This window comes from Ochlerotatus camptorhynchus, unplaced genomic scaffold (genome assembly GCF_037179485.1).
Source record: "Ochlerotatus camptorhynchus isolate MF236.1 unplaced genomic scaffold, CSIRO-AGI_Acam_v1.1 ptg000250l, whole genome shotgun sequence".
Taxonomy (NCBI): Eukaryota; Metazoa; Arthropoda; class Insecta; order Diptera; family Culicidae; genus Ochlerotatus; species Ochlerotatus camptorhynchus.
Window position 1 is genome coordinate 524,326 of NW_027040740.1, and position 25,880 is coordinate 550,205.

Consider the following 25,880-nt stretch of genomic DNA (forward strand, 5'->3'; position numbering starts at 1 on the left):
TTACTGTCTTATATTTAAAGTTAAAGGGACTGGACCGAGTACTCGCGGTTATCTCGAGGTTAGTGGAGATTTACAATTTTTTGGATGGGAAAAGGGAAGAAGGAGGTTTGAAATGTGGTTTAAGATACAAATATTTAATCAATCCTAAAACATGAAATTATTTCTATTTATCTTAAAAAAAAACATTGAAAAAAACCCACACTTACAAAATACAAACTAAACACAAGGTTAATCAAACTTACAATCCAAGGTTAATATTCTTAAAGTAAACATATATGAGTTTCATAAACTCCAGATTGCGTCTAGCCAAAATATACCGCACTGGAACATTAAGTTGTCTACCTCGAGCCCGAAGGGAATCATAAAAATGTGATCTTAGACAATAGTGATTGGACATGAGACGAGACATCACGCGTATGAAGTCTAGACCCAAGTCCAACCCTTTGAACCATGCAAACTTCGACACCTTAAGGATAATTGAATGTAGCAATCGTCCCAAGCTCCCTTCACTGATTATAGATAAAGAGAGAAAAATTCACTATAGGCGATTTGTCGATCATAAATATCGCATTCCATAGCGCCCACCTTCGGAAGTGAATCCCGCTTTCTCATTGCCCAAAATTGAGCATTGTGAAGAGACCCACTCGAAAGTGATGATGAAAGAGCACACGGATAAAGCACTAAGCAGCTCTCGTATTTTCAAGTAGTGGTCTGGAAGAAGTGAAGCAATAGTTTCCAAAGTGTAGTGAATTGCTACCAGTTCAGCCACTAAATCACAAATCTAAATTGTATAAATTTTAATTTCTAAATTGTGTAAATCAATTGTAATTGGAGTTTTTTAAATGTTTATTTTACGAAAATACTCGGGTCTATATAGTTAAAAAAAATATGATAAAACATTTTCTGGATTCACCTTTTACGATTATACAAAACATTTGGTTTCCATGAGCCACATCGTTAACATATCGAGACATTCATCCACGGATCGCAACTAAATATCCTAAGGGCCACAGTTTAACAAACACACATAAATCATGAAACAGGCTATTAACTTGAATGGTTTAATCATCTTTATGAAATATGCTTTTTTAACGAAGCAGTCCTGATAGTCTTGTATTCAGCCTAAATAGACGTGAATGCTCTCGTGAATGACTTGTATAACTCACTTATTAGATAATTGGGGACAAGTATTTAAGGCTACCGTAATGCATATGTGAAGTTAAGAGTAGTTGGGCAGATCTTTTTTTACGTGGATAAATTTATAACTAAACAAAATTTACAAAGACATACATTTAAAAAAAACTAATTTTTCATTTCATTGTTTAGTGAGTTAAGTTTTTGGGTAGGTTCACTGTTAGACGTTGCAGCATAAGGATCGATGGAATTGTTTCTCGTTCGGAAATAACATGTCATCGCTAAAAGAGCGAATGTAGTCACGCAGATGAGCAAGGATCCATATTTGAATGAAAACTGAATTGCGTTGGCGCTAAACGTACTGTGGTAGATCATATTTCGTAATTCTTCTGAAATATGTCCCGGAACTACTTCCAACCATATAACTGGAATGATTTGGTCTTCCATGAAAGGCTCCAAGCCTGGGGACAAGATTAACTGTATATTACAACAATTCATTGATATTCAATAATAATGATTACCTGGTATATACGATGGTTTTCTCACTTGGATATTTATTTGAAACCTAGATGCACCATCGATTGGGAACGCCAGTCTGGGATGGATGTCAGCAAATGTTTCGTGTAATTCTTTTTGAGGATGTAAACCATCGATTGTTTCAAGAAGTTTTTCATCACCGGTATAAAAATGTGGGAAAGACGCAAATATCGGTGCACCATAGGAACATAGAGTTGCATTTAATAGGCCACTTGGTGGGCATGAAGCGGTTCCCAAATGGCAGAAACATTGATTATCTGCATTAATACTAGGATGAGCAAAGACATCCAATGGAGCCTTGTAGCGCCAGGCAGGGATACCATCGAACAAGGTTACTTCTTTCTCGTAGCTCAGGGGAAATTTACGACACAATGATTTGATGAAAACGTAAAGAGTTTGTTGTTTATCCATCAGATGTGGAGGGAACTGTGATCCATCTGTACCATCCACCCGATTGCATTCGTCAGTTGTCCACATGTCTAATGATGACTTTCCATTTAAATCTTTGATGATCGCCAGCTGTTTTAAATCCGTCTCACCTGAATATACCGTGAAGTTTTCGGCGCTGGTACCATTCCGCTGTTAGGTGAAAGAAGGTTTTATAAAAATTGTATCGTTTAAATTTGAATTCATACGAACCGTCATTAGAATACCGAATTTGGTGAACGATACTTCATCATTAAATGAAAACTTCTGAGCCAAGCTCAAAAGCTCGTCTTCATATCCCCACAAAAATGAATCAATAGGTAGAACCTTGAAGGCTTTTGCATTGACATTTTTTAGAGCACCATTCAATAACACTTTCTGAATGAATGTTCCGTCATAATATTGAGCAATCGCTGTGAGCATTGGTATGTTGGGTACGACAACCTTGTCGTATTGCATTCCATGTGACTGATTCGCTAGGAACTGGTAAGATCTCTTTTCCTAAAATAATTAAATTTATAATTAAGCTCATATTAAGAAGTAATGCTAGGTTACACATGTGACATCACAAATAATGAAAGATACGAAAAGAGGTGCAAGAGCGAGTCTTAATCATTTAATTCAACTGAAGTAATTATGTATTCATAACAGATACTATAGCGGCGCCGGTGGTATAGTGGTAAGCGTGATTGCCCTTCACCCCAAATGGCCTGGGTTCAATCACAGTCGGAGCCGCCGGGATTTTTCAAGGCATAAAATCTCTGATCACGCACACTTAGATTTTTTCGCCGAGATGGGCACCACCGAGCAGCTCGGCATTTTATTTCGCTGGATGAGTTGATGGGTCGATAAGTAGAGTCCAGCTGTGGGAGCTGCCTTCCTTGCATTGGTACTCAGTGCGGAAAAAAAGATCGATGGAAAACAAATCAAGGAAAAAATAACAACGAGTAGCTCGTATATCATGTACATTTTTTTAATCTCATAAACTTGCCTGTATTCAAATAGTTTGGTTATTTTCTTAGCAATAGTATAGCTGATTATGATTGAGTAAAGAGGTAGCAGTATAAATGTCATATTTGGCACTTATGTTTGTTATTTCGTTGAATATTAATAGATAGTGTATCCTACTAATATATAAAAGCAAATTCCACATGCACAGTTTGATAAAAATCAAATAAATTTCAACTACACACTTAAAAATCAAAATCTGTGCTCGGTGAAAAATATTGCCGTAACAGTTCAGTAAACTGAAAATTTGCCGATGTTTCGTTGAACATATGACATATGATGTTTACCGAAATTCGGATCTAGTTTTAGCAAAATTTCGGTAAAAACAATCATTTACCACAACTCGTCAATAGTAATCACTGATCTAATTGGAAAAAATTCATACTGCCGAAATCAGCAAATAATTCAACGAACTTACGGCATTCACATTTTACTTTGCCGAAAATACTTAAATTATCGGTCAAAACGAACACGGACTTTCATTATGCCAAGAATACGTAAAATAACTGTCAGAATGAAGTCGACCACTCTGTAAGGAGCGCATGGAAAGCGAAAGTGCTATCCAAGCTGAAAAGAAGGTTGAAATAAAGAACGTTTCGAGGTGTTTAAAAAAATGTTGTTAAATTCTACCCTACTAATTTTTCTTTTTCAAAATCTCAATAATTATTGCAAATAAAAGCAAAAAATAAAAAATAAATAAAAACTGCCACGATTCACATAAAAAATAACGATAAACGGTAAACATTTTTTCCGAAGGATTGGTAAAATTTGACAGTTGTGGTAAAATTTGCTTTGCCATTCTCACGGCAATTGAATGTTTTACCGTAATTTTTGCCGAAAGCTCGGCTGTTGGATTCTCGGTACTTTTTTGCCGGGCTCGGTGAAAAAATCTAAGTGTGAATATTTAGCACACACGTTGTTATCGCTCTACGACACATCATGTCAATTTAAGCGTGATAGCCAAGGGAACGGTACATCCTCATCTATCCATATCCCACATCCATTTTATCCTCTAATTCACATTCTCATCCACATCAACGAAAAAAAATTGAAATTTCGTTCGATTCCACACATCCCTTAGGTTTTTTTTTTTTTTGCAAGATGTCCTGAACATCCCTATTTATCCTTCTGAATGGAGTGCACCGATGGATTTGAGTTCACTCACTCGAGAAAAAGTGACACAAGATGCCTATAGCACATGACCAAATAATGTGATCTGCGTCGTGGTAACCTTGTCCACATTCACAGAGATTACTGTCCCCCAGCCCAACACGGAACAAGTGAGCGCTTAGCGAATAGTGATTGAAAATGAGGTGAGACATCACACGAATCAAGTCTCGACCCACATCCAACCCTTTGAACCAAGGCCTCTTCGATACCTTAGGGTTGATCGAATATAGCCATCGTCCCAAACTCCATTCACTCCATTTATTCTGCCAGCTGGCGAGTGACTGTTGACGATAAATGACGAAAAATTCGTCGTAGGCGATTTGTCGATCGTAGATATCGCAAATAGCGCTCAACTTTGCAAGCGAGTCCGCTTTCTCATTGCCCGGAATCGAGCGATGAGATGGGACCCATGCAAAGGTGATGACAAAAGATCTTAAAGATAAAGCACTTAGAAGCTCTGAGTGCTTTGCCGGCTTCATGGAGCGAATAGCCTCGACAGAACTGAGACTATCCGTAAAAATAAAATAATTATCTGGTGCAAGTGAGGCGATCGTTTCTAGCGCATAATGTATTGCCGCCAGTTCAGCAACATATACGGAACAAGAAGTGTGAAGCATTCGAGAGGCGCTATGAAAGTCGTTATAAATACCAAAACCAGCGGACGCCTCTATTAGTGATCCACCTGTGAAGAACGATCTTGCGGAATCAACTTGGCCAAACTTTGCAGCTAAAATTGACGGAGCAATCATGGAACGATGATGCTCTGGGATTCCGTGAATCTCTTGCGTCATGGATAAATCAAAATGAACAGAATTGCCGAAGTCGAAGAAGCAAACACGATAGGGATTATGCTGGGAAGGGCTGACATCCTGTGTTATGTACACGTAGTACAATGACATAAAACGAGTTTGAGGGTTTAGCTCAAGAAGCTCCTCAAAGTTTGCAATCACCAGTGGGTTGATAATTTCACAACGGGTGAGGAGCCTGGGGGATAATTCCGAAAACCGATCAGAGAGTGGAGAGTGGTTAATTTTATTGTTTTTTAAGATAATTTACGCCTTATAATATTTGTATCTCGAGACTGAAACAACGAAAACTGCTGTAAGAACTTTCATAGCAAAGCTTATACCCCGTTCACATTACAGCGTATATCACGTGATATACGCTGTCTTGCAATGAGCACTCATAGATTTAGTTTTCACTGGAAATCTTATGTATGAGTGCTCATTGCCAGACAGCCTATATCCGGAGTAATTTGAGATTTGGGCGTAATTGCTTTTGTAAACAAACACGTCAATCGTTGAATTCTTGAGAATAGCAGATCAATCTTGTAAACAAACAAAACCAAATGGTAGAGGAATCATTCCTCTACCTGACAGTGTTATTATTTTTCGAGGTCGAGTTATGATTCACGAGAAATTTACGGCGATTTACGTGTTTGTTTACAAATGTAATTACACCCAAATCTCAAATCACTCCGGATATTACGTGATATAGGCTGTAATGTGAACGGGGTATTAATGTGTCATCTATCAACTTTGTAACCAAAGGTTGACTATTCAAAGTGATTTTATTGAAGTTTGACTTAGTTTCATGCTCGAAGATATCTTAAAAAGTGAAGAATTTTAAAGTATTTGTTCTACCATATGATGTAAAAATGTGCAGTCTACGGCATTATGTTCCTCATATTATTCTAAAAATTTCGTTAAAACATAGTTTTCGTGTATATTTTATAGATTGAGAGATAAAAATCAGAAAAGAGGCCGTTATAGCTAAAATTCACAAGACAACAGAGCCAATAAAAGTTCAATTAGATGGACAGAACATAGTTGCATTGTTTTTCAATGACAACCGATGACTGTTTCATTGATATATGATTTTTTCATAAATATGAATCCTCAGTACACGTGTTTTTTTTATCAAAGGCAAGTGTCACTCGAGCCATTCAAAATTTTCGTTATTTTATAAATTGCTGTTATGGCATACACAAGATCCCAAATGGACCACTACTTCAAGTCAGATGGACTGTAATAATAATAAATAAATAAAAGTATTTTTGGCATGATTTTCTACCAGTTATTTCAGAAAACTGCACCAATCTTACTATTTTTTATGAAAGTCACACATTTTTACTATTTTTCACGTGGAGAACGCTCGAATGTGTATCTAGGTAAGCAATCAGAATAAGAGACAAACATATTTTTAGCCACCTGTGGAACCTTCTGGGTAAACACGATATTACCCAAGTAACCAACAAGCCCGCTAATTCGCCTTTTAGCAATATAAGGCTGATACACGGCTAACATATAGCATGCTAAGCTTTATATTAGCCGCATATTAGCCTTATATTGCAAAAAGGCGAATTAGCGGGCTTGGTGGTTACTTCGGTAATACCACACACATAATCAGCTGTAACTTCTTAACCACGATCAGTGTTGCGAAAATATCAAAAAATCAAATCTCACCAACGCCCAAGATCACGCTTGATTTTCGTAGACAAAAATCAACAAGCAAACTACTGCGGTTGATTTTGCAAGCTGTGATATCGCAGCTCGGAATATCATGCTAACCAAACTCACCAACTGCAAATCTCACAAAACTGTGGTGAGATTGATTTTAATGATTTTTGCTTTACATCCGAATGCAACCGCAACTTCCATAACAGCTTACAGCAGTCCCTTCGCATCTGCCATCGGTGAAGATTAAAAAGAGGTAGCAAACTATGCTTTCTCTTTCTAAAAAAACGATGTGCAATGGAAACATTTTTGTGTCGAGTCAACTCTCAACTTGATTTTTGCACGTTGTGTATAGTCTCGCAATATCAAAGGAGCTTGTAAAATCAATATCAAGCATGATATTTTGCTCCAATATCACGCGTTATATTGCGAGCGCATGAGAGCGGAAAAATATCAATTGATTTCTGATTTTGCCAACACTGACCCCTATATCAAATAACTTGCATTTTTCAGAGAAATTTTTTACGAGGCTTGCCCATGAATTTTGTTTTTGGTCTTAAATTATAGTTTAGAGTACGAATACGTACAATTTGTTTTATACCCGGGAACACTTTCTTTCACACTATTTTGGGGCGGAGACTACACGGAGATGAAAAACTATCCAAAATTAAGAACTTTCCCCTCAATTCCCGGTTTTAGCTCAATAACCAAAATTTGAGTAAATCGCATATAGTAGTTTCCATTTAACACCAGCAAAAAAATAACCTACTCTTAAGTACATTCGACCCTAAATTAAGTTTAATTTGTGTAAATTTGAGAATATGCAATTTACTCAAAAGTAACTTATTGGGCTGAACTAAATCTTAGGGTAGAATCTCTCGTTTCTTTTTGGACAACAATAACAAGTGCAAGTGAAAGGCTCTACTCAAAAATAAGTAAAAAGGACTCAAATTTTGGGTTGCTCCCGGCATGAAATTTATATTTAATCGCGTTTTTTCTCGAAACCATCCCAAGTAACCAATGTAACCAGTGGTGTTTCTGTCTGTCTGAGATTAGTGCGATTGTCGCGCTTAGTGTTTCGTATTTTAAGGTGTTTTAAGTATAACAATATGCCAAGGAAAGGTTTGAATACAAGCTACCAACACCAACGATCGCCCACAAAATCACCCACTGGATAGTACACAGCCACACCACTAAACGACAGGAAGATCATCTACCTACCACCAGATGGCACTGTTTACTGGATTTGGAGGCCATAAGGAGGTGGCATAATGGGGCCATGATGAGGCGAAATAGGGCGGAAGGACGATGGCTCGTCGACGAGGAGAGAGAATAGGTCAGCCGCCATCGTTGAGAATCATTTGATTGGCGATACTCAACAGCGATACTTCGTAAAGCAAGTTCAAGCAAGATCGAAAGTCAGTAAGAACCGTGAGGACGTGGAAAAAGTGAAGAAGGAGAGTGAGGTGCGGAATCATCCAGGTAAAATTCCCTTCGAGAGAAACACCTTCTCGATCGCCAATAACCGCCATCGTAATTCCCCATTATGTGCACAGGACACCGTAGTTTACCGCTGGAAATTCATCCGCGGCGTGGTCAGACCCCGTATTGTCCGTCATTCAGCATACGGCGCGGTTAGACCCCGAGCATCTTCCGATACGAAGATATCCGGGAACACAAACCAAACGGCCCATAGACCGTTAGACGCCACGAGTATAGTGAGGAGAGAGAGAGAGAGAGAGATCGAAGAGTTGTCGCGGAAAGTACCGAAGTACGCGACCGGCTTGCGAACCAAGTCGAGGGTTCAAAGTCGAAGGAAAGGAACCGACTGGACTGTGAAAAGTGCCCATAAGGAAGCTGAGGAAGGTGAAGGAGTGGCTGTGGAAGGACCATCAGCGGGCCCGCGCTGAAGAACAAGAAGAAACGTTAGGCGAAACGAGGTAGGATATAGCCAATTAATTATATGATTTAAGTAGTAGCTGTACTGAAGATCCGAGAGATGTCGCCCCTTCAGTGGTAGGAAAATCATTTTTGCAGTATGGAGAATATCAGAAAATCCACGATTTGTGACTAAACATGCTTTCACAGAAGGAAACAAATAAACGAGTGTTTACCTTATCACCACAGTAATGTACTCGTGCAATTTTTGTGCATCTAAAACTGCCCATAAAGACGATAATAACAACTGAAAATTTTCATGCATTCCAAATGGTTTCCTACCATTCCCATACATTCGAAGTGACTGGCCCTCTGGATGTGGATGATGTCGAAAACAAAAAAAAACATGATTAATTGGCACACTGTACTAGCCTATCGGTCCCAAGTACATCGATGAACGTACCAAATTCTAGTCGAAATTCTAGTACTACACTATGTTTATTATTATTATTCCTTTATTTAACGTCGGTCTCTATTCCTCAATCTAATACCAATCACCGACGGACATTGATTGCCATCCATTGACGGCTATCGAATGTGCAGGAAAGCAGCTTCCACACCTGCGTAGGATATCTAACCCGGCTTAACACTATGTTTGTTTTGATTCGCTATGAAAATTTGACAGATAAATGAGGTGTTAACTTCGGACCGAAGAGAGTACCAGAGCAGAGCCAAAAAGTTGAGCACGTTTCTTCGGAACCTTTGATCTTAGTGTTACCATAGAAATAACTCTAAGACTAGAAGGTCCCGAAGAAACGTGCTCAACTTTTTGGCTCTGCTCTGGTACTCTCTTCGGTCCCAAGCTAATCGATTCATCCCTCGAAACATAGGAAAATCCATTAACCCCTCATTTTATCTGTCAAACTTTCATAGCGAATCACAACAAACATTGTGTAGTACTAGAATTTTGACTAGAATGGGGTACGTTAATCGTTTGCTTGAGACCAATAGGCTAGTCAAGTAGTGAACCAATTTAAAATCGTTAGTTTCGTATTGATTGTTGGTAAAAGGGCCGCAAAAATGAGAGTTCGTCATCTAAAATCAATCCTGGGTTCAGCTCGTGTGAAGGACATAAATTATCCTTGTTAAAACTAGGAGAGCAACGAAATCTACTCGGAAATAGTGGTTTCCCACAATAAATGCAGTAAGTTTGACAATTTTACGATACTTTTCGCACATTCTACTCCATTTATGATTGAATATTTTTCAGACATTTTTATAGTGTTTTGGACACGACTCGAACTTGTGATCCAATATATGCAATCCAGCTTTCTGATGACATGTTGTGTGACACTTCTTAAAACATCTTCCAAAGGACCGCAGTCATGCCCTGAAATAAAATTAACCATTCACTATTGTCGGTCAACTTGGACGCAGGAAAACCCCACACGCGACATTCGATTTTACTCTCGTTCTGCACACCAAATTTAAATCGCTGAGAATCCAGAATCCAGAAAATAATGCTGCTGAATTTTTCAGCAATTCCAACTTCTGTCAAAATGACAACCTTTTACTGAAAATCAGCAATATTTCTTTACTGATCTTTCAGCAATTCAAAAATCTGACATTTGGCAGCATTTTGCTGATTAAACTATTAAAGTCAGTAAATCGAATTTGTTTTCACTATATGAGCTTCCAGCTTCTGTAAAAGATCATTGATACTTATAGCCGAATAATAAAGATAAAATCGCCAGACTCTTTTCCAAGTATCATTTATTAAATATGAGCAGTGTCCGAGCCAGTGTCCTTACCTACATAATTTTATTTATTTGTAGTTTTTTTACCTCTTCCTCCTCTTGCGGTTTGACCGTTTGACCACAGACGAACAGACATAACACATTGAATATTTTTCAAAGTAAAACATCGTCGCTAAAACATTACCGCCATCTGTTGAGTACACTGTGGTGGGTAGTAAGCTGAACAGATGGCGGTAGTGTCTTATCGTCAAACGCAAGGAAATTGACTATGCGCGCCACAGGTGGCGGTACTACCAACTACGATACTTTTAAATTAACCGTTAAATGCTTGTTCGATGAACAACTTACGAGTGTTATGTCTGTTTGTCTGCGGTTTGACCATTGGTGTACGAATGAAAAATACTTGCGACTGTGATGCTAACAGTTTGACAGCTGTTTAACTGGGTGTTAGTTTATGTTAGCTGATTTTTTCGGTAAAAAATATCGTTTGCTGTTTTTCAGTGAAGAATTGGATTGCTGATCATGATCTAGCAATTCGTTTTACTGATAATAAAAACTCAAATTTGGTGTGTACGTTAAACATAGTGCGCACTATATACAGCAAAACATTAATTTTAATATCACACCAAAGTGCACTTCAATCGTGTCGAAAATATGGTGTAATATTACTTGCCAAAAGTGACAAAATTATCATAATAGTAGTACAGTGCATGACCTGACATTACGTTGCTTTTACTGTATTTGTTTATTTGTGTCATAAAAATTAATGAGGTTTTCGACATGATTGAAGTGCATCCTCTTGGATGTAATATTAAATTTTATTTTTGCTGTGTAGCGTATCATTGGGAGAATACAGCGCACTATGTCCTAAACTATGTTTAACGTGGGGGCGACCCCGGTGTAGTGGTTAGCATCCATACCTCTCACGCCAAAGTCACGAGTTCAAATCTCACCAAGAACAAGTCACGAATGACTCAAAAGCGTTAAAGTGACTATAATCTATAATAAATAAAATATGTTTAACGCACAGAACAAGAGTAAAATCGATCGTCGTGTGTGGGGTTTCCCGGTTTTTAACTGTACCGATAATATTGTTCTATGTATGAAATGATATAATATTTCATCTAATAACAAACTTTTTCCTTTAACGCTTCGAAAAAAAAAATCAAGTTTCGAAACATTGAGTTTTAATTTGGTTTTGCACTGGCTTTGAAAACCTCAAAACGAACTTTTGTTTTACTCTACTCTAACTCGAAACTTTCTGCATTTTTCTTCCGACTCCCAGAATTTGCAAATTTGTTGGTACATTGAACAAAATACATCTGATCACTTAGCTAGCCGCTTCTGTGAAGAATTTATTTTTTTAATATACTCGAATGATAATAAAAACATAGAGAGGCATTCCTAACCGTATCCAAGCATATTATTTACAGGTAAGACGGTAAGAGCAATGCAATTCGTATCACCTCTATGCGTATCTAACTGTTTTTAGACTGGCGATCTCGATTCTTGGTTTGGTTTCTGATAATGAATTAGCACTGCAATAAGTATTCTTGATGGTCGAAAATGAACTCACTTTATACGTTATTGTGCCATCACCATGATAGGTAACGTTCACCTTCTCGGCCGTTTCGTGATACACGTAAGGACCCAAATCCACAACTTTGAGCTTATCTGCCTTATTGTTGAAAAAATCCTCAAAGTTGGTATAATTGAACACGTGCACTCTAAGTAACGGATTAACTGGTGGTCTTTCCCACCATTCAGCTGCCGTTGAGTTGTAACTCAGTTTGAGGTTCTGTAAGTTAGAATGATTATTACGTGATTAAAAGGCAAATGGCGTTGCATTGTTTCTGGGAACTTACCTCTAGTAAAGAGTTGTTGTAAATATCAGTAAACCACATAACAAAAAAAACAGTAACACTGGCAATAAATACTATCACTAATACACCTAATACTGAAATAGAAAATAGAAAAATGAAGAGTAAGTTATAAAGTTGCGGATAGCACATTGTTTTATACAGGTTTAATAAGTTGAAACATACACACCACTATTATTTTTTACTAATTTTGCACTGGGTTTTTGAATTGCTGAAATGTCGGTAAAATTTCAAATGATCGTTTATCCGTGATGAAACAACGAAATTGTCAAATTTTATATTTTACAATTAAACGGGATTAACAGAACATAGTCTGGACAAATTTGGATTTTTTAATTTTTCACTGCTTTTACCGAACAATTCTGCAATTCAAAAATAGCTGGACTAGTGTTTAATTTGATGGATTTATCGTAAAAAAAAACTATAAATTATTGAAACAACTTGGGCACTTGATTATTAAACTGTTAAATCCATTAATGTCTTCGTACATTGGGATTTTCTTCCAAACATATCCTGTATACATAATCAAACGAGAAAAACATATTGCAGCACTCATGTTGAATAAGGACTGTGCAAAAGTAAAGATTATCGTTCTGATCTCAGTATCAGTAACGGATTCAAAGTATGGCCACTCATAGTAATAGACATGCTCATTAGAACAGTCAGAACAACTAATTACATCTAAATTAAATTTGTCGACAGCGTTTTAATGATTAATCAATCCATTGAATAGGTTGATAAACCTGACGAAATAAAACAACCAGTTAATAAGTAACTGTATATTTGAAGGTTTTCACCTAACTACATAAGATGAACTTAGAGTTATTTGCTTTTCATTAGGAAAATCGGCTGGAGTAGATAATGTTAATGCTTGAGTTATTCAAGATTGCTTTTATGTCACATGTTGGTCACATCATGCTGGACCTTATTAATGAATCATTACATACTGGTGGTTCTTATTCAAAAAGTTGCTGGAAGGTCATTCTTGTGAAACCGCGTTGAATTTGGTATTAGCGAAATGGAGCGTAAAGATACGATTGTTGCTGTTGAAGACGCGCTTTTGAAACAATTTCTTTGGAGTTACAAGTATTGCATATAAATACTTTGAAAGCTATTTGTGTGACAGAACTAAACGGACTGTTTTCAATGATTATATTTCCAGTCCCGTGAATAACCTTGGAATGTCCTTTTGATTGATTATGTATATTATTGACGGCGACGTGTTTTTAATCTTTTTGCAAATGATACTGTGTTACTGAGGTTTGCTAAGGATTTAGATGATGCCGTTTTACACTTGAATGAAGATTTGCATTCTCTAAGCAGATGGTTGAAGTATAAGCAATTTAGATTGAATATAAATAAAACCAAATTCATAGCAAGTTCATGGAACCGAGTAAATGAGAACGTCTCCGTTGTAATTGATGCTGAGGCTATTGACCGCGTTCGAGATATTACATATCTTGGCGTGATTATTGATGACAAACTTATGTTCAACTCTCACATTGACAATGTCATCAAGATAACTGCCAAGAAGTATGGAATTCTATGTCGATTGAAAAACCTTTTAACTATTACCAATAAAATATAGCTGTACAAATCAAGCATCTCTCCTCATCTAGACTTTTGTCCTTCCATTTTATTTCTGGTCAATGAAACACAAATATCGAGATAACAGCGATTGCAGAATAAAATAATGCGTTTTCATTTTGAGATGTAATAGATTCACTTTCTCAACTTTGATGCTGGACGCTTTAAAATTGTTGTCGGTGAAGCAACGAATTGTATACTTGACTATGGTATCCATTCTTAAAGCAGATAACGGTTTGCTGCTTCGATATTTGCGTGATTGTATTGAAAGAGGAAGTGACTTAGACGTAATACTAGAAACGCCCGACAAGTCACGAATGACCCAAGAGCGTTAGTGACATAATACGATTATAGAGGACTGAATTTAGCATTTGATAAACGAAAAAAATTAATATTGAAGCTTATTTGGAAGATGCCTAGAATTAGTAGTAAGTTTTCTGGCTGAATGTCGGGGCTCGTGAGCATTCCTGACGTTGCTGAAAACTACGATAGCGTCAGATTGCGGGGTTGCTAGTGTATTAATTATTGATTAACTCTTGGTCGCTGGGAATGCTTCTCAATATTGAGGCAGATAAAATGGCGAACAAAGAGGTGAACGACTAAGCTTTTTCACATTTATATCGCTGTGAGCAACTGCTAATATTCCCACATTAGCCCAGTGCTTAATTTTTGAAATCTAGTAGTAGTCACATAGTTACTACCCACTACTCTGGGTAGCGACTATGTGACTACTACTAGGTTTCAAAAAGGAAGCTCTGATCTTATGTGGGAATATTATAAGTTTAGTTTTGGAAGCATTACGAGAAATCTTCCATTTTTAAAATAAGAAGAGATAATATTTAAACTTTTTCGCAGTCTGCTGCATAACACGAAGACTTCTTCCTGTAACTAAATTTGAACAAATTTATATATAATGTCTTATTATAATTGCACTTAGGCAATTCTAGAGCCTAAGAGTTTTAAAGCTAAAACCAGCCGTTTGTTTGTTTACTATTATTTAATAATTAAATTACCTAAAAGAGGGATAAATCATCGATATAGCGTTTTAAAATATTTTTTTTTTTATTATTATAGTCACTTCAAAGCTCTTGGTTCATTCGTGACTTGTCCGGGGTAAGATTTAAACTCGTGACTTTGGCGTGAGACGTATGAATACTAACCACTACGCCGGGGTCACATCCCTTAAAATATTCTAAAAAAATATCCTACAGTAATTTTCTACAAAAAAGTAGAAGGGTCTGTGCCTAGGGGCACGAACGGAAGCTTGACGTAGGACTGCTAGTGGACGGAACAAATATATTGATCATTTAGTCCTTAACTCTTTCCGTTTTTAAATTGATGGCCCTGAAAAGGGCCGGTTGTTTTTCAAATGGTGGCCACACCAGTGCAAGTCGATACCGACAGGATGACGGTGGCCTTGATATGCTTCCTATAGCGCGAAGCCTTTCCTCCGGTCGATGTGGGTGTTTTCGTCGTCGCCGTCGTCGTCTTCGTATTGGTGCGATGCATGTTGTTCCACTCATACGTCGTGTCCGACGCTTATCCGCCCGTTTCTCGAAAGCCAATGACGGAGAAAAAGATTTGGCACGCGTTTTTATTATCGATGCTTTTCTCCTCCCTTCCTTTCATTGGTCGATCAACCGAGCATTGAGCTCGCTCATGTGAGCATGCGCAATGCGTCGTTTGTTCGATTTGCGCTCTACGTGTTTGGGATTTTTCTTTACATGTCTGAATTTTGATTTTTTATTTAATATGACCCATAATATACGAGAAATTAAAGACGTAGTCCTACGTCAAAACAACAACGCCACATGATTTGGTTTGGCAGTATACGGTCAGGATCGTACATAAATTCGCCCTGAAAACCAAAATTGTGATGTGTTATGCCATAAGTGCCCGTGTAACAATTTTGGTTTTATCATGGTCTCCAACACCAAGATTTGGACTTTAAGACAGCTATAAATCTTGCAGTATTACGTAACGTTTATAGGGGAGGGGGGCAAATAGAGGATCATCTATATCGTTCATCTATATGTAATGTTTGAAAATACAGTTCAAAACACGTCACCTGCTTGCAAAATGGATGTGTTTTAATATTCTATGTTGAGTTTTTTGCTTTCGTTAAATTTTTGAAAAGTAAGTACTCGATGGTACGCTTATCTTCTGTTTTTATTTTGAACATATTAAATTTCTTGAAATAAAGAAGTTATAACCAAAACAAAAATTTATTGATATATCTGAATTTCATAAAATGAGAGGGGCGGCTTTTAGAGCTTTACGTAATACATAGAGGGCGGTAACTTTCCACGTTACGTTTTGTAACAAAAGCGGAGGAGGACGGGGTTAAAAATTTCAATTTTTAGCATAACTTAAATAATAGACATCGGTTATATTCTATTAATTAATAAACTGGGGTATCTCCTGCACTTTAACTCAGAAAAATATAAGAATATCAAGTATGATAACAAACTCTGTCCTAGAATAAAACAGTTCCAGTTTGGTTGCTCTGTGGTAGGATTGCTTGGTAGGTTTTATTGGTTGCCATTCTGCAATATCGAAGTACCGGTTTATAACATTCTAAAAACCAACGAGTTCGATAATTTTTGGTGTTTATTACAGTCATACTTCGATATAATATAACTTAATAACTTAATAATATAAAAATTGATTGAAACCTAAAAATCAATGTGTCTCTTGATATCTGTGAGAGTCACGAAAGTAAATTTTGTTCACCTATAGCACCGTCATTGAAACTGCCTGCGCAAATATGATTCAATGAAAAAATTCACATGAATTTTGTACATTTTTATACACCTACTCAAAATAGTCAATTACAATTAAAATCAATTAAAATACAGTCCTTAAATATTTTTACTTCCTCAGACTATCAATTTTGTATCGCAAACTGATAATTAGTGGGCTTGTTGATGACTTGGGATATGCTATGAGGACTCATTACGGCTGCATAACCATTGGGAGGAATTGAGCATATTTTTCAGATTATGAGTAGCATTTTCCATTTATTATACATTTTAACATGCTTCTTCTTCTTCGCATTTCAAGCTTATTGCATTTCGCATATTATCTTATTGCGTGCTCTCAATTTAGTGTTCTAGATGCACTTCCACAGTTATTAATTGAGAGCTTTCGAAGCCTGTACCATTTTTGCATTGGTATAATTGTGTGGCAAGTCCAATCATACTTCTATGCCTAGGGAAGTCGAGAAATTTTCCAACCCAAAAAATTCCTAGACCGGACCGGGAATTGAACCCAGCCACCTCCAACATGGTCTTGCTTTGTAGCTGCGCCTTTGCCGACTGAACTACACATTTTAACATGCCCGGTTTTCTGAAGGAAGTGTTACTACTACCGAAAGCTACAGTAAATTTAAATAGCACTTTTCAGTGCTCAACCTGTAAAATTTCTACCTTGTTCAACTTTTATTCCTCTTCGATCCTTGTTTGGATCCTACCCGAGGTAATCCTTCTTGGACATCGATTTGGAAAATTCCTCTTCGATCCTTCAGATTCTTATAGTAACCTGCTTGGAAGTCGATTTGGATAAAAATTTACTGCCGACATGGCGCCTAAACGCAAAAGAAAGGGGCAAACTCTTGACCCCCCTTCTGATGAAATTAATTTGAGTAATCAATTTGATTTGCTCACGGATGATGAGAATGATCCATCATCCAAGAAAAATTCTAGTAAACTTTCCCGGCTTAATGCCAAGAAGGAAAAGATTCCCCCTATTGTGATAACCACTTCCGATTTCCATGCTCTTCGCATGGAACTTTTGAATTTCGTGATTAACTTTCACTGCAAATTGGACGTCGGGGTGAATGTCGTGTATTGGCTGAAACCTTGGACGGATTTGAATATCTTCTCAAGTATCTTACTGAGAAGCAGCACAATTTTTTTACTTACGACGCCAAAACTGAACGTATGTTCAAGGTTGTCATGAAAGGACTGCCCAGTGGTGAATCCCTGGATCAGATCAAAAATGAACTGGCAAAATTACTTGGAGTTGTGCCACTCCAAGTAATCAAAATGAAAATGAAATCCCGTCCTGGCGATTCACGCAACGGGATTTCTAATGATTTTTATTTAGTTGACTTCAAGTCTAGTGAACAAAACAACCTTAAGGCCTTAGAAAAAGCTAGCCTTATGCTCCATGTCCGAGTGAAGTGGGAACACTTCAGGAAGACTGGAGGAAATTTCCAAAACCTCACTCAGTGCCGTAAGTTCCAGGGATGGGGTCACGGAACTAAAAATTGCTACATGCCAGCTTAATGCATGAATTGTGGTGATTCCTCTCACGCAAAGGACGACTGTCCTGTGAAGGTGTCCTGTGAAGAAAGATCCTAAGAAATTCAAATGTTCAAATTGTGGTGAAAATCACAAATCCAATTTTTGGGAATGTAAGCAGTGGCATGCACAGGGTGGGGCAACGAGAGATTTTTATTTTCATATTTACAAAATTGTAATATAAAATCACTTAATTTCTTGATAACTTGATTTGAAGGTAGAATTATTTCATTTCATAAAATAAGGCCACTGAAATCCTTTTATTGCGTCAATTACTTTGAGATGGTGCCTGAAAATTGCACCACAAAGGTGCATGAAATGACAAACTTCAATTAAATTTTTGGGTTAAAAAATTGCAACCTAGTGGTGCATACAAAACAATTCTGGCTTAAATTTTTTCAGGGTGGTTCATGGAGGGTTAAAAAAGAGGGTAAATTTAAGGTTGAAAAAATTCACCTTCGTGGTGGTGAATCGAAGAAAAAGCTTTTTTTTAATATTTCTGGTGTAAAAATATCATCGAGGTGGGGCATGGAGGGACTAATCAAAATGAATAACTTTGGTGTAAAAATTGAATCAAGCTAAAAGTTTGGAGGTGCACATTTAACTGAAAATTTTGGTGGAAAGTTCGCAACACTGTGGTGAATGTAGAAGCAAAGTTTATTAATTTTTCTGGTGCATAATTTGCATCGTTCTGATGAATGCAAGCTTCATTGAAAATTTAAGGTTGGGAAATTTGCAGCATTCTGGTACATGAAGAGGCAAAGCCTGAGAATTGCACCACAAAGGTGCATGGTGAAACAAACTTCACTGAACATTTTTGGTGCACCTTTCTGGTGAATGGAGGAGCATGCTTTATTGATAATTTCTGTTGCAAAATTTGCATTGCTCTGATAAATGAAATGAACGGGATATTTCTGGTGGAAACTTGCACTAGTCTGATAAATGAAGGCACAAGTTTTATTTAAAATTAATCTATATTGAAAATTTCTGGTGGAAAATCTGCACCGGATGGGCAAGCTTTTTGGAAAAATTTTGTCCTTAAATTTGCATCCTTCTGCTGAATAGAGAAACAAACTTTAATAATAATTTCTGGTGTAAAATTTGCACCATTCTGATGATTGGAGGGAAGCTGCTTTACTATCAATTTATGATGAAAAGTCTGAAAATAGGGGCAAGCTTTATTTGGTGGAAAACCTGCAACATTCTAATGATAGGAGAAGCAAGCTATATTGAAAATGTCTGGTGGAAAATGGAAAAAAGGAAATCTGCACCAATCAGAAGATTGGAGAAGCAATTGTCATTGAACATTAACGGTGGAAAATTTGCATCGTTCTGATCAATTGAAATGTTCTGGTGTAAAATTTACTGGGGGCAAGTTTGTATTGAAAATTTCTAATGTAAGATTTGCAACAATCTGCTACATGGAGAGACAAGCTGAATTGAAAATTCCGGATGTAAAAAATGCACAGTTCTGGGGAAAGGAGGGGCAAGCTTTATTGAACATTTCTGGTAGAAAAACTACAACAAATGGGCGGACAACTTAAACTTGACTTCCGAGAAGAACCTCAAGGGTTTTGAATTCTGAGAACAGCTCTAAAAGAAAACATTTCTGCGGATGATTCCATGAAAATTCTACGAATAATTTCTAGTGAATCCTGCAGATAGTTCCAAGATAAGAATAACGAGAGAATCAAATTTTGAATGAAATTCCAAAGGGATGTTGAGAAAAATTTCAAGGGAATTCTAAGAATAATTTCAAGTGAATTTTGGGAAGAATTTCTGGAGAATCTAACTCCATGTTTGATGCTATTCAAACTGGAGTAAAATTTGCAAACAATATTGTCATGACTTTGAATTACAGTAATGGATTTTAAAGCATTAAATATTTTAAATTGGAATGCTCGATCTCTTAAAGATAATGAAGACGAGCTATTCAACTTTTTTAGAGTTCATAACGTGCATATTGCCGTTATAACAGAAACGTTCCTTAGACATAGCCATAAGGTTAAAAGGAACGCAAATTATTTGATTTATAGAAATGATCGTCTTGATGGACCCTGTGGTGGCGTTGCCGTCATTGTTCATAGACGAATCGAACATAAAATTCTTTCTTCATTTGAAACCAAAGTTTTTGAAACTTTGATAGTTTCTGTTAAAACAAAATTTGGACAATTTACGTTTATAGCTGCCAGCAAAAGAATTTTCTCAAGGGTGACGCTCAGAAACTTACCCGTCATATGTCTAAATTCTTCATTATTGGTGATTTCAATGCAAAACACCGCTCATGGAATAATGCTCAAAGCAATTCCAATGGTAATATTCTGTTTGATGTTTGTTCTGCAGGTTATTACACTATTCAATATCCAAACAGCCCAACATGCTTTTCTTCTGCAAGAAATCCCTCAACTATTGATTTGGTCTTAACTGATTCATGTCAACTTTGTAGCCAATTGGTAACCCATGCTGACTTCGGTTCTGATCACCTTCCAGTAACTTTTGAAATATCCCAAGAAATAATTTGTAATCCCAACAGCTCTACTTTCAATTACCATAGAGCTGGTTGGGAGCAATATCGAACATTTATGAAATATAACTTCGATCCAAACATTCCTTTGCAAACCAAAAATGACACAAAAATGAAATTAATTATGCTCTTGAATCTTTTACTACTTCTATAGTTGAAGCAAGAGCTGCCTCAGTACCAAAATGCGAGGTTAAATTCGATTCAATTATAACAGACGACGATCTTCAGCTCTTGATCCGTCTTAAAAATGTCCGTAGGAGACAATATCAAAGAATACGCGATGCTGCCATGAAAGTTATCTGGCGGGATTTCCAAAACTAAATTAAAAAGCTCCAGGTGATGATGGAATTTTCTATATCCTCATAAAAAAAAACTCCCTGAGAGTACCGTGTCTTTCTTTGTAACAGTATTTAAGAGATGTTTGAATTTGGCATACTTTCCTGATATATGCAAAAGTTGTTCCAATTTTGAAGCCGGATAAAAATCCAGCTGAAGCTTCTACCTACCGTTCAATAAGTTTGCTTTCATCAATAAGTAAACTTTTTGAAAAGATAATTTTGAATAGAATGATGCTTCACATCAATACGAACTCAATTTTTGCAGATGAGCAGTTTGGATTTCGCCATGGGCATTCAACTGTTAAGAGTTACCAATTTTATTTGTTCAAACAAATCTCAAGGCCACTCAACTAGAGTTGCTCTTCTAGACATGGAAAAAGCATTGGACAGTGTTTGGCATAAAGGTTTGATTGCTAAATTGAAAAAGTTTAATTTTTCACTTTATACTATGAAATTAGTTCAAAATTATATAACTGACAGAACTATGCAGGTAAATTATCAAAATTCCAAATCTAATCGACTACCTGTTAGAGCAGGAGTTCCTCAGAGTAGCATTCTTGGGCCTATATTCAAGGGCGTAGCCAGGTTTCGAGCTAGGGAGGGTAAAAAAAATATTATGGAAAAGTTGGCCGAATGCCATTTTACCGAGCGCCATTTCCCCGAAAGCCTTTGTGTTACTGAGTTTAGGGGGGATAGTCGACCCTCCCCCTGCCCCTCTCTGGCTACGCATATGCCTATATTGTATAACATTTTTACTTCGGACCTCCCTGATTTGCCTCAGGGTTGCTACAAATCTTTGTTCACTGATGACACAGGCATTTCCGCTAAAGGAAGAAGTCTTCGTGTTATTTGCAGCAGACTTATTTACAAAAATGGAAGATTTCTCCCAACGCTTCCAAAACTCAACTTAAGTTTAGAGCTTCCTTTTTTAAACATAGTAGTAGTCACATAATAGTCACTATGAACGGAGTTCCAATTTCCTGGTTAAACCAAGATCACATTGAGGCCAAATTTATTAAATATATAAAATGTTTGTTGCCTCTTATAAACAAGAAATCCAAACTTTGCCTGACGAATAAACTTCTAATATTTAAACAAGTCTTTAGACCGGCCATGCTTTACGTTGTGCCAATATGGTCTAGTTGTTGCACTACCAGGAAAAAAGCACTCCAAAGGATTCAGAACAAAGTTCTGAAGATGATTTTGAAGTTGCCTCCCTGGTAAAGTACAACCGAAGTACATAGAATTTCGAATGTTGAGACTTAAGAACAAATGTCAAACAAAATTATTAATAATTTCAGGCAAAAATCGTAGCAATCCTCAATTGCAACGATTAATTCCCTTTATACTTAGATAAGATTAAGTTTTTAGTTTTAAGATTTCAATTGTTATACTGACATGCAGGTTTAAAAAACCTGTTTAAAATACTGAATTGCCAAGACAGGAACAATGTAAAAACACGTAGATATATATCATAACAATTAAGGCTGGTAAGTTACTGTAGTAACTGGAGTACCTAGGTTAAAATTAAATGTAATTTATTTTGAATTTGGAACAAATAAAGAGTTAAAAAAGGTGTGTACTTTTCCTGATCCTGTACTTGCTTTTTTGCTTTTTCAGTATGTTGCTACAGCTTTCTATAAGTTGCTGTAAGAAAATAATATGGTGCAGCAAGTAGGGCAACATACTTTAGCTTTTTGCTGTACAGAGAAGTAAGTACGGAAACAGACCTATTGCAGAAGAGCAAAGTTAGCATAGATGCAACCAGTCTTGTAAGCGGTCACCGTAGTCGACACATTTTCTGTAATAATCGACTGCCTTTGCTTCCAACACTAACAAAACATACATCTGAACAGAAATGGTTTAATTTACACCAAATTGGATATTAGAACGAAATCACACATGTCATATAATAGTTATTTGATAATTTTCTTTTTGCTCGAATGTTGTTCTACCGTTTGTGTAGTGTAGGAGAGACGACGGTAGAGCTTGAAAGTATAAATTCAAACAGACTTTCGCGAACGACAACGAAGCGTGTGTAGTAAAAAAAACGTCAACCGTTTCAACTCCTGGATGCAACCAAGGATGCATGGTCACCACCATACATTTCCTACTGCAACCAAACCAAGGACTACACAGCAACAAAATAAGTTCGCATTGTAATCAATAGTTGGCGTCCTTATCTTGTTTCAAGATAGGAAGTCCATTCCACTTTAAACTAGAGAAGAACGCATAGAAGATTAGTAAAGCTAACCCATTTTTTCTTGTGTCAACATTTTTCTAGATACAGGCACAGGGACTAGAGTTTTGCCGTATTCAACTAATAATAAAATGTAACAAGGATTAACTATGTATTTCCCAAACCCTGGCAGATATGTAACAGTGATCTTAAACATAATATATTCTGTTGGTTTCGACATTCAAGCTAGTCCATCATGAGATTCAGCGAAATAAAATATAGACCATGCTGAAATATCGTCGATTGCCTCGGGAATCGAACTTGCAGCTTCCAGCATAGTTTTGCTTTTTAATTTTTAATACGATGGATTTTATGTAATGTTATGAAAGCTTACATTGAATTAATCTTCATTAAAGTCTGCAAACGTATACGCTTAAATGTATGCATAAGTAAGTAGTTTTACGACGATAAAATAAAACAAATTCCTGTTTACTCCGAGATGTGCTTTATCCAGTCATCATCATCAACTATTATCTCGAGATGATATGATAGACAAACACTTGAGTTTACTGACACATGATTACTTATTGATATACGCATGGATTGGTGCACTTTTGTCAATATGTACATACATTTTTAGATGAACTGCGCTGCACTATCCTTTAACGTATACACAAAATCATTCGATTTTGACTTCCTACCAGAAAACATGTGGTTAAATCTACAATAGAATACTCCGATAGGGTTACGCAAGTTTCTTTTCTTACAAAGAACATGCGTGCTTAACATACTATATACTTCACGAAGAAGAATAATTGATAAGAAAAGGTCATAACACTGGCATCGGCAAATAATCATATGTTCTTGATAACGGCCAAAATGCGCACATGTTTCTTCTCTCAGCTGCGAGTGTTTTGTATGGTAATTGAATTGCAATTCAATACGATCGAATCGTGGGAATTTGACAACCTGCACCATTTACTCTGCCACTGTACAATTTAATTACACTTGTTTGACGAGGTCGAACGATTATCAACTTACACAGTAGAGTTACATAAAGATTCCGATCGTCGGCTTCATCACTATCTGATTTCCTGATCCCTAGATGAAAAACTATGTTATCCAGTGCACTTGTTTGTTTCTTTAGAGACTTTATAGAATTTGGCGTAGTTGACGAGTTGTTCTGATGAGAACTGTTGTTTAGAGAACTCTGTTGAGGTATACCAGTAGCAAGCTGCTGCTGAGTAGCATTTTGATAATTAATAATCGACTTTAACTCTGTCATCGTGCATAAATCCTTCTTTTGTTTCTAAAATAATGGGTACAACTATAATATTTCACTATTTCTTGGATACGGCTTGTGTTCCCGGGAGAAAGGAAATACGACCGACTTCAAACAATGTTGAATTACCACTAAAATCCTTAATCTCTGGAAAGAAGCTTATAATAAGCATACATTTACAGTGATGTCTTATCAATTTTGTTTGGTGTTCATTCGTATTGGAAATTCTACTGATAACGCCATAGAAAGAGGCATTGGAAATAGCGTAGAAGAAAGTCGGAATACATGAGTTTGTTCCTGTATCAGTGATCACTTAACATTATTTCTACTCAATTAACATTGAATTGCCAAAGATTATTAATGGCTTATTTTACAGGCATTGTTAGTAACAAAGGGTATCCAATAAGCACCAAGGATGAACATTATTGCAACTAAAAAATCACGAGGGCGTGCTGTGTGTATTGTGATGAATTTCGCATATTCTTTTCCCAATATGTATATTCATCAGATTTAAACATGAATGAATGATGCAAATCAGAGTTCAATATAGGCCTTGGCTTTCATATGTATTTCTGTGGAGAAGTACCTGCTCAAATCGCGTCAGTTAATAGACGCATCGAAGAGAAGTTAAGCGAGCCTCTGGTGATGAAAAGAGGAACCATCAAAAGAGTTATGAGGGCAGAAATTTTCGAGCATAGGAAGAGAAACATATTTTTCAACTTTGTCGATTAATTTATTCATTGGAGCTGCTTGAATTCGAAATCCACTTGGAATATGGGTTATTCCGCGCCAAGCGTCCGAGGCAAGTGAGTTTACCTCTTCCGATTTAGACCAAGAGTCCATGTTTTTGGGACGATCGAAGCACCCCTCGGTTCAAGGGAGCATTTTATATTTTTCGTGATTTTCAAGAAGCATTAATTTCTTTTATCTATATCTACGGAACATTTAAAGCTACAATTAACATTTACAGTGTTTTTATGAGAAAAATTAGACAAATAAAATATAATTATTATTTGTTATTTTTGTACAGTGTTGCCAAAAATGTAATATAGAGGAAATGGCTGTAAAGTCGGCCTACTTAAATGCCCCTAATTTGGGCCTAAACGTAAATTCAGCAATCGACTAAATTTCAATAGCGACCAAAAATATTCATTGGTACCGTCCCAATGACGCGTTTATCTTGATAAAATTGATAAATAGCAGATTTTTAGCGATGGGCCCAATCTTAGATCCATAGGCCAACATTAGACCCATTTCCCCTATGCGTTTAAAAGCTGAAAATACAATTTTCTCAGAATGAGTATATTTAGATTTCCAATCTGACAGCTCCATCATGTTCCCCATCATTTCTTACATAAGAATCACTTTCCGACAAAAAGTAATTTTCGTATTTCCTGAAACACAGAATGTCAAGAATTAT

General features: G+C 36.7%; 1 protein-coding gene across 1 annotated transcript; it reads right to left on the bottom strand.

Moving 5' to 3' along the window:
* Positions 1-24,580, bottom strand: LOC135704879 (lysosome membrane protein 2). The gene is made up of 6 exons (XM_065226411.1): positions 24,220-24,580; positions 12,232-12,323; positions 11,943-12,164; positions 2,311-2,598; positions 1,656-2,250; positions 1-1,595 (listed from the first exon to the last, which is right to left on the bottom strand). Exons 1-6 carry the CDS (start codon positions 24,461-24,463, stop codon positions 1,303-1,305), a joined length of 1,734 nt encoding a protein of 577 aa, XP_065082483.1. The 5' UTR covers positions 24,464-24,580; the 3' UTR covers positions 1-1,302.
* Between the last annotated feature and the right edge of the window lie 1,300 nt (positions 24,581-25,880).

Excerpts from the sequence above, each read along its gene's own strand:
- LOC135704879 (XM_065226411.1), bottom strand. The coding sequence starts at position 24,463 with ATGACAGAGTTAAAGTCGATTATTAATTATCAAAATGCTACTCAGCAG. Across the intron at positions 2,251-2,310 it reads AATTCGGTATTCTAATGACG|CGGAATGGTACCAGCGCCGA; the intron begins GTTCGTATGAAT and ends TTCACCTAACAG. Across the intron at positions 1,596-1,655 it reads AAAACCATCGTATATACCAG|GCTTGGAGCCTTTCATGGAA; the intron begins GTAATCATTATT and ends TCTTGTCCCCAG.